This window comes from Vigna angularis, chromosome 2 (genome assembly GCF_016808095.1).
Source record: "Vigna angularis cultivar LongXiaoDou No.4 chromosome 2, ASM1680809v1, whole genome shotgun sequence".
Classification (NCBI taxonomy): Eukaryota; Viridiplantae; Streptophyta; class Magnoliopsida; order Fabales; family Fabaceae; genus Vigna; species Vigna angularis.
In genome coordinates, this window is record NC_068971.1 from 52,540,987 (window position 1) to 52,555,230 (window position 14,244).

Sequence of the window (14,244 nt, forward strand, 5' to 3'; positions counted from 1 at the left end):
GGAACGAACGTCAATTACAACATTGAGCCAATCAGATGAACTGACTCTTGAGAATTCCAATTTGAACATCAAAAGACCAAATCAAGAACGAAGACTCCAGAATGAAACCAATGAATAAGGATATTTCAAGACCTTCGAAACTAATGCTTATAATGATTCACGTGAAAAAAAAACGAACACTTGTAAATACTTAATGCAGACGCTCGTCCTACATTAGGATTAATCCCAAATGAAAGAATCCACTTCTAATCAAGTTTCCTAGAATTATCGAACGGTCGAAGACCGTTCAATAACGATCATACACTTTCTTAGGGAAATCATATCAGGATCATTCATATTCCAACTCATTATTAACATATAGTTTCACAACTTTATACATTCATATTTCATACCACCCAAACATAGAGATTTCATACATCATACATAACTTAGTCATATTTCATTTTCACTCATTAAATAAACTAACGTTCATGTACTACAATCATATCAACCATCATACATTCAATTCATTCAATCAAATAATGAACGTTCAAACATTTCAACAGCATACAAATTAAATTAAATAAGCTTCCCTTACCTCTAGCGTGAACGAACGTTACAAGAGGCAGAAATGGGATTCGCCTGACTAAACTTCTTCTACCCTCACGCTCAACAATCCTTTAAACTAAACCAAACAACAGACCAACCGTTTCAGAATAAGACTATGGACTCATGCAACCAGAAGTTGGTTTGCATGTGCCAGTGAACGAACGACTAACAGAGAAGAAGACTTACCAGATCAGAACTCGAAACTGATCGGATCAAACTGAAGCTTGGGACGCCGTGGGTGCTTCTACGGTGCCTGAACAGAGTTTGGAGTAGAAAAATGGTGAGTTTCGGTAGAGAGAAGGGAGAGCTTTTTAGAGAGAAGGAGGATAAATGAAAGGTCAGATTTTTTTTTGGAGAAGAAGATGCATGCAGATAGAGTGTGACGTGATTTTCCAAGACTTAGTTTTTGCCTAAAACGGACGTCCGCTTATTTGCTGACACCTGCATTCTACTATCTGATTTTTCGAATCCTCATTGTTGGTCACCTGACGTCCATTCAGAGGGGTTTTGAGTGCGTTTTAATGGTTCTGACACTGTGGGGTTTGTGAGTGCGTTTTAATGGTTCTAACAATTGTTGAGAAATAAATTCGTTCATAAAATTAAATTTAACAATAAATTTTGTCAACAAATTTTATAATTTTAATTATCTACGAAAAAATAAGCAATCAAATCATTTGTGAATAAATAAAATTTGTATTATTAACAGATATTTTTGTTAGTAATATATTAATCAATAAATTATAAATTATGTTGGTAAGTTCAGTTATTTATAATTTATAATATTGGTAAATTTGATCAAAAAATAATGTCTAAACTTTTCGTTTTGATCTTTTATCAAATTTTTTTAAATTTTTTTAATCAGATTCATCGATGAAATAATGTTACATTGTCTGTTTTAGGTTTTAACTAATTTTGTTAAATTCGTCAATAAATTTCATTAATAATTTATAATTTTTATTATTGACATATTTTTTATCAATAAATTTGTTATTTAAGAAAGCAACAAGTGTTATGCTAAGTTTGGTATTTTTCACAGTGACATTAATAAAAAAAAAAAGAGAAAGAGATGAAGAGGAGGAAGATAAGTTGGATCTAATGGTAGAAGGGCAACACAAACATGACAACGTTGTGGTGTCAAATGATAATGGTAATAGAAGGTGGAGGAAGATGAAAATAAAACAAATGAGAAGAAGAAAGAAGAAAAGAATAAGAGGAACAGGGAGAAGAAGTGGAGGAGTTGAAGATGACAGACACAACATCAGCATTGGAGAAACAGGAAAATGAAGATGAAGAAGAAAAAAGAAACAAAAAAAAGAGGAAGAAAGAAAAAGATTCAATTATAAAATTTATCAACAAATTTTATGGATGATCAAAGTTTATCAGTAATAACAAACGATTATGGATAAATATTTACAAATAATTTTATATTATTGAGAATTATCGATGAATATTTATCAACATATTTAATTTGTTGATATATACTGAGATATATTTTTTATCGTCAATTATAATTATCAATAAATTCTTTATATACTGATGATAAAAATTTTCAACAAACATTTTACTACAAATGTTCTATCATTTCTAGCCTCTCATTATCAATAAATTTTGTCCGTCAACAACTAATTGTTTTTTAATAGTGATATGTATATAAAATTATTACTCGTATTTCTACAATTTTATCCATTTTCATTAATGGATTAATTATTTAAATATAACTTGCATGAATTATTAGTAAATTAAATCTAATGACATTTCAATAAATGTTTAAATTATACACTTAAGTTTTTTTTTTATAATCACATGAATTATATGTATTAAACTTTCAACTTGTTGCCATTAACTTTTTCTACATCCAAATAATATAAGTATCACCATGTTTCTTTCTCATGTTCAACTTTTCACATAGATGAAAAAATAGATGAACTTTTGTTTTTACTTATTTGAGTAAGGATAATGATAATTTGACAATATTTTAACAGAATCTACATGTCATTTTGTGATTGGTCATGATGATGTTTATGATTATTATTATTGATTGTAGAATAATTTTGGACCAATCACATAATGACACGTAGGTAATGTTAAAATGTTGTCAAAATATCATTATCCTCAGAGTAGATGTGAAACGATGAAAATAGAAGAAGGATAACTTCAAAGTCGGAGTGTTTTAAGGGGAAAAGCACGTAAAGTTAGGAGGTAACTTCACATATTTAATTTTTTTTTATTTTCCATGTATTTTTAAGTACTTGTCAATTATGAATGCCTACCACTTTAAGGGATAATCGATTATAGTTTTGATAGAAATCGATTATAATTTTTTTAGTTGAACTTTTTTTATAGTCTATACATGATGAAATAATATATTGAAAATATTTTTTTAATAATTTATTATTATTTATTTTAAATTAAGTTTAATACAAGATAAAGCTAATAATATTACAAATCATATAAATATTTCATAAATTTTCTTTTGGCTCTTCATATACTCTATGGCACAAACAGGGTTTCTAATATAATTTATTTAAAAAATTATCAAAATAACATATTTGAAAAAAAATTACAATAACGAGTAAGTTGTGTTACATTATTTTACTGTAAAGAATCTAAGTATGTCGTATAAATACGATTTCAATTTAAAATACATTAAACTAAAATAATGCACTTTAGTACAACTTTAGTACATTAGTAATTTTTCAAAAAAGTTACATAGAATGGTCTTTTTGTCTCTTGCTTCTCTTGTTTTATTCCTTTTATTCGTTGATTTATGTAAACAAAACCTTATGTTATGTTTGGATGAAGTAATTTAAAAGAGTAATTAATTTATTTAAAGAATTTAAAATCATTTACACTAAAATGATTTGTTTGAATAAAATAATTAGAAATAAATTCAAATTTAAGAGAAGCTATATTGAGATGCAAGGAAAAAATGAAAACTTGGAGAAGATGAAAAAGTGAATTGAAAGTGCGACCAAAAAAATTAGATTTAATAAAATTATTCGCAACTCACCTAGCAGTTTTATTAAAAAACCATCGAAAATTCATTTTAAATAAAAAAAAATTAATCTTATTTGTGATTTTATAATAGACCATCAAAAAAAAAAAAAAATAAATAAGATATAGTTGCGGTTTTAACTAAAATAACCTCCTAGATTTTTAAATGATAATGATATTTTAACAATTTTTTTTATACACTGATTTGTATGTTTGAAACGAACGAATCACGACGATTATAAAGAAATTATCAAAAGAAATTATTAAAAAGACTTTTTCCTTTTTAAAAAGTCGAAATAAAACCTGTTATAACATATTATTTTTGTATCATGAGGACATAACGCGACCTCGAACATGAGTAATGATTATTTAAGACATCTAAATTTAGATTCATTTTTCGTTCACATCTTACTCTAACAATATAAAAATTTACATACTTTTATGACCATAAGGGTTTCATGGTAGCGTTACTCCATGAGAAATAGACTAGACGAGCATTTCCAGCAGCCCTACCCTTTTCGTCACCGCAAACGTCACTACTCACTCTTCTGGCTTCCTCCACTCTATATAACAAACAAATAGATTCAAACAACCACCGTGTTACTTCTCTGCCTCCTATCTCACTCGTATAACTAGCCTTTTCTTAGTAAGTAATATCGACTCTGCATTTTCACGCGCCACCGTTACCATGGTGCAACAACGCTTCCTCCTCATAACCTACCCCATCCAAGGCCACGTAAACCCCTCCCTCCAGTTTGCCAAGCGACTCGCTGCCATTGGCGTCCACGTCACTTTCGCCACCAGCGTCTACCTCCACCGTCGCATGCTCAAAAAACCCACCGTCCCCGGCCTCTCCTTCGTCACCTTCTCCGACGGCTACGACGACGGTTACAAAACCACCGACGACTCCGACGTGAACTCCTACATGGCCGAGCTCAAGCGCCGCGGCTCTGAGTTTTTGGGAAACATCATAACCTCCGCTAAAGAGGAAGGCAAACCTTTCACCTGCGTCACCTACACCCTCATGCTTCCCTGGGTCGCAAAGGTGGCGCGTGAGTTTCTTATTCCGGGGGTGCTCCTGTGGATTCAAGCTGCCACGGTTTTGGATATCTACTATCACTACTTTCACGAATACAAGGACTACATTAACACCATCCAAAAATCCGAGAACTCCATCATCGAGTTTCCGGGTTTGCCCTTTTCGCTCGCAACACGTGACGTTCCCTCTTTCCTCTTACCCTCCAATGCCTACTCTTTCGCTCTTCCTTCACTCGAAGAACAGTTTAAACTTTTCGACGAAGAAACCAACCCTAGAGTTCTTGTCAACACCTTCCAGGACTTGGAACCCGAGGCCTTGAAAGCCATCGATAAGCTAACGATGATTTCAATTGGGCCACTGATTCCCTCCGCCTTCTTGGACGGTAAAGACCCGACAGATACTTCCTTTGGCGGTGACATCTACCACGGGTCAAACGATTACATTAAGTGGCTGGACTCAAAGCCCGCGTTGTCTGTGGTTTATGTTTCGTTTGGTACCCTTGCTGTGTTGGGTCAGAGGCAGATGGAAGAGGTAGCACGTGCGTTGCTGGATTCCGGGTATCCCTTCTTGTGGGTAATAAGAGAACCCAATGGAAAACAAGAAAAGGAAGAAAAGTTGCAAGAACTGAGCTGCAGAAAGGAGTTGGAGCAGAGGGGGAAGATTGTCAATTGGTGTTCTCAGGTAAGAAACTAATAGATATTTCAATACGACTGATGTGTGGATGTATATGCAAGGTTGGAAGAAATTATTAGATTGGATATTTGTGTAAAAATAAATAAGATATAAAGAGTAGTAGGGATAATATGGTAGTTTGGAACTATGATTTTCAGGTGGAGGTTCTGTCACATGGTTCGTTGGGTTGTTTTCTGACACACTGCGGATGGAATTCGACAATGGAAAGTTTGAGTTCGGGGATTCCTATGGTGAGTTTTCCGCAGTGGTCAGACCAGGGGACAAACGCCAAGCTGGTGGAAGATGTATGGAAGACGGGGGTGAGAGTGGATGGTAAAGCGAATGCGGAAGGGATAGTGGAGGGCGAAGAGATTAGGAAGTGTTTGGAAGTGGTGATGGGGAGTGGAGAAAAAAGAGATGAGCTGAGAAGGAATGCTGAGAAATGGAAATGTTTGGCCCGAGAAGCCGTGAAGGAAGGAGGCTCTTCGGATAGGAACATTAGGACTTTTCTTGATTATGTCGCAGGATTGGACAGGATAGTCTGATGTAACATTCTTGTTTTTTGGGTTGATTGTTGTGAGGGGTAAAGAAACAGGGAACTTAGATATCACATCTCTTAAATAAACCACAATGTTCCAATTCAGCTTTGCTGTAAACCTTATTCCTTCGATACTAAAAAACAAAAGTTCCACAAACTCTGTGGGTAAAGTCATGTGCATGCTAGATATCAACTTTTTAAATCATATTTTTCATAGTTGATGTAACGTCCCATTATTAATTATTTTAACATTCCATAGATTTTTACAACTATCATTTCATCTTTGAACTTTTTTATATAAATATACAAATTAACTTTTTTTAAATTATTAAAATCCAATAAAAAGTAAATTGTTGAGTTATATGATATTAAATAAACTTTTTCCTATTGACTTGGTCATGGTAAAGAGTCGGTGGGTAGATTGTTACTTTTTTAAACATATTAATTGATTTGAAGAGTGACTATATATCTTGCAGTATAATTTTTATTTAATTAAAAAAAGTTAGAATTTTAACATTTTTTCATAGCATTTTGTTAGAGTAAGGGATGAATATAACAAAAAATATTTTATGAAAAAGTAATGTCATTTGAATTAAAAAACAATTGATTTAATATTACATACTATATATATTACAGTATATTTACCAAACAATTAAAGTGGCTTCATAGGAACAAAATATGATTAAATGTTATCCCTTGTCTTGACCAAAAAGTTTATTGCATCACAAATTGCATACTCACTAATAGAATAATTATCCAAGATTCGTCAAAATTCTTAATTTTTGAAAATAAATAATTTAAAAGATAATTAAATAATGCTAATTTAAAGATGAAAAATGAAATTCAGAAACAGAATTTAAATAAGTAAAAATAATAATTTAGAGAAACAAATAAAAAATGTGTCCTATGGAGTAACTAAAATTTAATTAATTAATTTAATATTTAATAAAATACGAGCAAGAATTGTAAGTGTGTTTGGATAAGCAATAATATGTATACTGTCAAAGGGTATATGTAAATATAAACAAATCATTTACAATCTCAATTTTGACACTCCTTTCCAATATCTAATAATTCTTTTTTACTTTCCTAATTAATTTATTCTAAATTATTTTATATTTTAAAATAAAAATACTATTTTACTAGTATTGAATCTACGTTGAATAGAAAATGGAGTGTTTGTGTATCATTATCCAAAAATAAATAAATAATGAAAAGTTCAATTCAAAGAATGGCAAAATTGATCAAACCTTTGTTCCACCCCATAATTTCTTTGCTTAACATCGTTGAAACCTCAATATACATTTAGGTTTAATTTAAATCTCCATGTAGTTTGTAAATCTCATCTCAAATTTGATTAACCATATCAACACTATGCGAATAATATTTTTTGTTTTAAAATTGTCAATATCGGGCATAAGAGAATATACATTTTTTGAAATCTAACGGTTGGAGATAGTTTAGTATGAAGATACAAATTATTATTCAAATTTCTACTAGTAGAGATGTTTGAATCATTGTCTATTTAATTACGACTAGTTACACTAATATATCTATATATTTTTTAATATCTTTCTATCACATCACTGATATTTTTTTGAATAAACTTCTTTTTATATCTCCTTTGAGCAATGGGGTGGACGTTGATGTTGTTCTTTTTTTTTATTTATTGATCATGAAGGCAGATTTTTCACGCACTTCTGTAAATTTTTTGCTCAAAAATATTTTTTGAATTATATAATTTGAAGTCTTTCGAATTATATAACTCAAAAACTTTTCAGATTTACAAATTTAAGAGTTAATAATAACCTTTTAATTAAATAATTTGGAAATCAATATTTATTTAAAAAGTTATTATCTTTGTACAAATTAAAAGTTATCTTTGTATGATCTGAAAGTCATTTTTAACTTTTGAAAATAATTTCTAAATCATATAATCTGTAGAAAATAAAAAATGAATTTTTTTATATGGAAGTGTAGGAAAGAATTTATGGAGGTGCAGGAAGAACCTGCATGTCATGAATTGTCTCGTACCAAATGTGGCTATTAAAAGAAAAGTGGGCCAAGAAATTCATACTCTTAAAATGTTAAAAAGTCCAATATCTGAAGTCGTATGTTTCTTTCTCTACCTTATGAGAATTTCAACATATAATGCTGTCTTCGATGAAATTTAGTATTGAATATAAAGGAGCAATATTCAATAAAAGCAACTTTGTAGATTCTTTTTGTTTTGATTAGTAATTATAAAAAGAAATTCAATTTGAATGAACTAAAAAGAAAACGTAAAACTGTTTCATTAAATTTATCAGAATATATTAAAATTATAAATATTAACAAATCATTCAATTGCGATAAACCTATTTTATACTTACTTTTATAAATGGTTTTTTATTTTTTTAAAATGAAGGTAAATGTAAAAATCACACATTATATGAATACAATTTAGAATATGATGTTGGTTAAAGAAAAAAATTGTTAATAAACATTTAAACGTAAAACAAAAAATAAAAAATGCAAACTTCGTGAAGGATAAAGAAACCGTGTTGTTGCAAACATGGAGTCCAATAATCTACAGCAGAAGCCCAACGTTGCCACCACAGTTCAAAATAGCATCATAACCGTCAGTTAAAATAAAGTATATCTAATGGCTGAAAAGCATTTCCCCCACGGAATGATACGTTGCACTTGCCCACACACTTGCCTTTCGCCTTTCACGAATAATTTATGGAAAAAACAATTAGTTTGACAGAAAATTGAAAAAATAAAAAAATTGTTTGTAATTAAGATCGGCAGATAACGGGGTGGATGATGGGAAGCTTCCGTGGAAAGCGAAAAGGAGAATGATAAAAAGTTAAGACAGTATCAAAAGTAATTGAAAAAGGATAAAGAACACAGTGTTTGGTATATTATTATTGTGATTGCTTTTATTAAATCAATTAATTATTCTTGTCCTGCCGCTTCAAATCCGCCAAGTTACTAATGTACTAAAAAGGTATAAATAATTCAGATTTAAGATATATATTCGTATACTGTTTTTAAAAGACAGAGTAACATTATACTACATACGATTATATATACCTTGGTTTTGTTTCAAATCTCAGCTTGAGAGAGTCAATGGAAAGACAAACAATGTACGCCAAATCTAGTAAGCAACAGTTGGCAACGGGACCACTCTACTGATTTGACTCAACCACGTATTTCTTTTCTTTCCCACATATTTATCATATAAAATTATCTCTTACGTATTCTCACTTTAATTTTTATGGTAATTAAATTAAATTTTCTTTAAATAAAATTGTTATTTTTCTTTTGGGAGTACCTAATACAGCGGTTTTTCTGTCTTTTGGTATTGATTCTCCACTCTACTACTCTGGATGTGGGCCTTCCCTTTCACTGTCATGGACCCATGCTCCTTTTTTCTACTATCAAAACACCCCGACAAGTAACAAAAAGGGCACTTCGGTCATACTAAACTTTCTCATTTATTTGCCCTAAATTTACGATGATACAAGTTATTTTGTATTATTTTAGCTGATCCCCGTATAAATACTTATACTTAATCATGTAGAGAATACAGAGAATTATTTAATTGTAAAATTGTGACATTATTGAGCATTAAGTATTAATTTGAAAAAAGAGTGGGCATAACCATAACTACTGGCACATGAGGTTGGCGCAGTTTTCAGCTTTTCCTTTCTGTTCTGCTTCCATTCTCTTCTTGCTCTGTACAATTACGTGTTATTATCAAAAGCAACCAAACTCATCAAACGATTACTCTTCCCCCTTCTCGCAAATCTGAATGGCCACTTCCAGATTAAAACGGAAAACCCTACATTCTCTCGGTCAGCTCTTTCTTCTCTTTTTCACTCTCTCTTCCACCGCCATTGCCGACGATGCCGCGTTCATGTCCAAGCTCGCCAAAGCCTTGAGTCCCACGCCGTCCGGGTGGTCGGGGACCAGCTTCTGTCAGTGGAATGGCGTAAGGTGCACCACCAACCGCGTCACTTCAATCAAAATCGCTTCACAGTCGCTCACCGGAACGCTACCTCCGGATCTCAACTCCCTCTCCCAACTCACCTCGCTCTCTCTCCAGGGCAACGCGCTCTCCGGCGCGTTGCCTTCCCTTGCTAACCTCTCCATGCTGGAAACCGTGTTCCTCGGAGGCAACAACTTCACCTCCATTCCCGATGGTTGCTTCCAGGGTCTCACTAGCTTACAGAGCCTCAGCTTGGCAGACAGCTTCAACCTCGCTCCATGGAGGATTCCCGCCGAGTTGACTCAGTCCACCAACCTCGTCAAACTCGACCTCGGAAACACAAACCTCATTGGTACCTTGCCAGACGTGTTTGACTCCCTTCTGAGTTTGCAGGAACTTCGTCTTTCTTACAACAACCTCACTGGGGGTTTGCCAAAGACCTTCGCGGGATCTGGGATCCAGAATCTGTGGCTCAACAATCAGCAAGACGGGTTCGGGTTTTCGGGTACCATTGACGTGCTTGCTTCCATGACCCATTTGTCTCAGGTTTGGTTTCAGAAGAACCTTTTCACGGGTCCCATTCCGAATTTGTCAAATTGCACCGCATTGTTTGATCTGCAGCTGAGAGACAACCAGTTAACCGGTGTGGTTCCACCTTCTCTCATGTCCCTTTCTAGTTTGCAGAACGTTTCTTTAGACAACAATGTGCTTCAGGGTCCATTTCCTTCGTTTGGGAAAGGTGTGAAGGTCACTCTTGATGGGGTGAATAGTTTTTGTAGGAAAGACTCTGGACCTTGCGATTCTCGCGTAACGACTTTGCTTGATATTGCTAAAGATTTCGCCTATCCCCTTCAGTTGGCCCGTTCCTGGTCCGGGAATGATCCTTGTGGAGATTGGAGTTTTGTTGTGTGTGCTACTACGGGGAAGATTGTTACTATGAATTTGGCAAAGCAAAATTTGACGGGAACTATTTCACCTGCATTTGCCAATTTAACTGATTTGAGAAACCTGTATCTCAATGACAATCATTTAGGAGGATCAATACCTGGAGACTTGGTTAATTTAGCTCAGCTTGAGATTCTAGATGTGTCTAATAACAATCTATCTGGTGATGTTCCAAAGTTCCCAACCAAGGTGAAGTTCAATAATGCAGGTAATCCTCTGCTTGGGCATTCTGGAGGTGGTGGTAGCGGTGGAACTACTCCGTCAAGCGGTTCTGGTGGCGCACCAAGTGGAAGTCCAAATGCAACGTCAGGCGGTTCTGCACTCTCTCCTGCTTGGATCGGAGGTATTGTAGTTATTGCAGTGTTTTTTGTTGCGGTGGTCGTATTTGTCTTTTGCAAGTGTCAAGCTAAAAACCGTCACGGCAAGTTTGGGAGGGTTAATAATCCCGAAAATGGGAAAGGAGAGGTTAAGATTGATATGATGAGCGTTACAAATTCCAATGGATATGGTGGCGTTCCGAGCGAGTTGCATAGCCAGGGCAGTGAGCGTAGTGATATTCATGTTTTTGAGGGTGGGAATGCTACTATTTCAATTCAGGTTCTTCGGCAAGTAACGGATAATTTTAGTGAGGAAAACATTTTAGGTAGGGGAGGGTTTGGGGTTGTTTATAAAGGGGAATTGCACGATGGAAGTAAAATTGCCGTGAAGAGAATGGAATCTGTTGCAACCGGGAGCAAGGGATTGAATGAGTTCCAAGCAGAGATTGCAGTTCTCAGTAAAGTCAGACACAGACATTTAGTTGCTCTTTTAGGATATTGCATAAACGGCAACGAAAGGCTTTTGGTGTATGAGTATATGCCTCAAGGGACGCTAACACAACACCTGTTTGATTGGCGTGAAAATGGATGTGCTCCTTTGACTTGGAAACAAAGGATAGCAATAGCTTTGGATGTAGCTCGGGGAGTGGAATACTTGCACAGCTTAGCTCAGCAAAGCTTCATTCATAGGGACTTGAAACCCTCGAACATATTATTGGGTGATGACATGAGAGCTAAGGTTGCAGATTTTGGTTTGGTAAAAAATGCACCAGATGGGAAATATTCTGTCGAGACAAAGTTGGCTGGAACATTTGGATATTTGGCACCTGAATATGCAGGTATATTTGGACCAAGCCTGTATTAAAATTTGTGGACTTTTTTATTTATCTTCTTTCCTCATTATAACTGTCTATACGTGACTACAATTCATTATATTTTTTGAACTGGCAACTGTGATATTTTTCTCGTAATAATTGCCAGTTGTGAGCTTTTTTTCCATATTTCATGATTTGTTTTCTAGTTAATTTTTTGTTTTCCTCTGCATATGCTTGGGTTGATGGTTTGGGGCTGCTCATTATAAGGTGTGGCGTTTATAGAGAAATGGCTACAATTAAAGTGGCCGGCTCCCAATTTCCCTTTTTATGTGATGAATGAATACTCTGATTAGATTAAATCTTGGATTACCTAAGAGGTTTTGCTATATGTTTGTTGTTTGGTTCCTTGGTGCAGTTACAAAATCAGTCAACCATGAATTCCACATTTCTACTAAGTTGATGAATATTTGTTTTGTTTAGTTTTTGTAGAATTGCGTAGTCTTAGCTAAGCCAGATTATTGTAGAATTGCATACCCAGTTGGTTGCTTTAGCTTTATGCTAAGCTATTCCTCTACTTGTGATTAATGTGATATTGTTTCTTGCCAGCTACCGGAAGAGTGACTACCAAAGTAGACGTGTACGCATTTGGAGTAGTTTTGATGGAACTGATCACAGGTAGAAGGGCATTGGACGATACTGTGCCTGATGAAAGGTCTCACCTGGTTTCCTGGTTCCGTAGGGTACTGATTAACAAGGAGAACATCCCCAAGGCTATTGATCAAACTCTCGATCCTGATGAGGAAACCATGGAAAGCATATATAAAGTGGCTGAACTGGCAGGTCATTGCACTGCTCGTGAACCGTATCAAAGGCCTGATATGGGTCATGCGGTGAATGTCTTGGTTCCTCTCGTAGAGCAATGGAAGCCTACCAGCCACGAAGAAGAAGAAGGTTATGGCATTGACATTCACATGAGCCTTCCTCAAGCTCTGCAAAGATGGCAAGCTAACGAAGGCACTTCCACAATGTTTGACATGTCCATCTCACAAACTCAATCAAGCATTCCTGCAAAACCTTCAGGATTTGCCGACTCTTTTGATTCGATGGATTGCCGATGAAGAAAATGATAAACAAATCGCTTCTCAGGTGAGATGACTGGATGAGGACGATGTTAAGCTGTTTTGATCTCGCAACATCACTGAATTGTATCACAATTTATTTATTTTTTAAATGTTAATTTTTCTAATGTTCCTGCATTCTCCTTCTGCACGAGTTTGATGTTCTTTATTGATTTTTTCAAAGCTAACAGATTGGTTTAGTCAATGGTTGGTTTCTTAGATGAGAATTATTATAGAAATGTTAACTGTATGATATTTTTCATTATTTTTTGAATCAGAAGAAAATTTATTGCATTTGGTTGTTTCGTAACCAAGTTGGTGAGTCCTGTACTTTTTGACTAAGCGTTTGTAAGTTGTAATATTTCACTTTCATTGCCAAACCAAAGCCGCTTAAATCAACAGCAATGAAAGAGATTTGGATTGGAAACAGAGGACAGCTGTAGCATGAAGAGTTCGAAGTTAATTATATAGCATCGGCATAAAGAGGTCCCTTGAGCATCTTTTAAATTCCTTTTGGTTGTCATATTTTATTCTGCTATCATTTTCAGCCTTCATCAGCATCAGAAGGTGCGTGTTAATTGAGGTATCTGAGCTTAATTTGAGTTGAGGAGCTTACACGTTTGCGCATATTACGGTATTTGAAGACTGAGTTTGTAAAGTGTGGTAAGAAGATTGGTGACTTTGGTGAGAAAGCACATGCCGTGGGGTCCATCACCACATCCCATCATTTCACAATCTGTATTCTACACCTCATTACCTCATACTAATACTTCATGCTCACACTCCCAACAGTTACATTTTTTATTATTTTATACTCATTGGAGAACATTTTTTTCTCCAAATGAATTCACCACCAAATTGATTCTTCAAATGTTTCTGTTTATTCGGTTTCTGGAGGGTAGAATCTTCACTTTTGATTTGCAGTTTCAGTGAAAAAAGTATCCATGTGAAGAATAGCTTTTGATTAATTTGAGATGAAAATATAAAAAATTGGTTTTGTATTTGAAATTAAATTTTGTTAAACAAAAATGTACTTTTTTTTTTGGTAAAGTAATTATAGGAATTATAGGTCCTTTCCCTTGAGCTTTTCCTAATGAAAAAGGGAATTTAAATTGCTTTTTATTTCGATTTTTAAGCGATATAGTGTTAAGAAAATTGTATAGTAGACTGACATACTTATATCCAATTGACATGGTTTTTATAATGAGTGAGAAATAATGCGTGAAACGAGATTTATTTGAG

General features: G+C 34.2%; 2 protein-coding genes across 2 annotated transcripts; both read left to right on the forward strand.

Annotated features, from left to right (window-relative positions):
* The first annotated feature begins 3,860 nt into the window (after positions 1–3,860).
* Positions 3,861–6,001, forward strand: LOC108318990 (phloretin 4'-O-glucosyltransferase). Its single transcript, XM_017549986.2, has 2 exons — positions 3,861–5,302; positions 5,452–6,001. Exons 1-2 carry the CDS (start codon positions 4,271–4,273, stop codon positions 5,836–5,838), a joined length of 1,419 nt encoding a protein of 472 aa, XP_017405475.1. The 5' UTR covers positions 3,861–4,270; the 3' UTR covers positions 5,839–6,001.
* Positions 6,002–9,459: 3,458 nt separating this feature from the next.
* Positions 9,460–13,848, forward strand: LOC108318978 (receptor-like kinase TMK4). Its single transcript, XM_017549973.2, has 3 exons — positions 9,460–11,908; positions 12,491–13,030; positions 13,551–13,848. Exons 1-2 carry the CDS (start codon positions 9,631–9,633, stop codon positions 13,000–13,002), a joined length of 2,790 nt encoding a protein of 929 aa, XP_017405462.2. The 5' UTR covers positions 9,460–9,630; the 3' UTR covers positions 13,003–13,030; positions 13,551–13,848.
* Positions 13,849–14,244: the final 396 nt, after the last annotated feature.

Coding starts and splice junctions, on each gene's coding strand:
- LOC108318990 (XM_017549986.2), top strand. CDS start 4,271: ATGGTGCAACAACGCTTCCTCCTCATAACCTACCCCATCCAAGGCCAC. Junction 5,303..5,451: donor TTGTCAATTGGTGTTCTCAG/GTAAGAAACTAA, acceptor TATGATTTTCAG/GTGGAGGTTCTGTCACATGG.
- LOC108318978 (XM_017549973.2), top strand. CDS start 9,631: ATGGCCACTTCCAGATTAAAACGGAAAACCCTACATTCTCTCGGTCAG. Junction 11,909..12,490: donor TTTGGCACCTGAATATGCAG/GTATATTTGGAC, acceptor GTTTCTTGCCAG/CTACCGGAAGAGTGACTACC.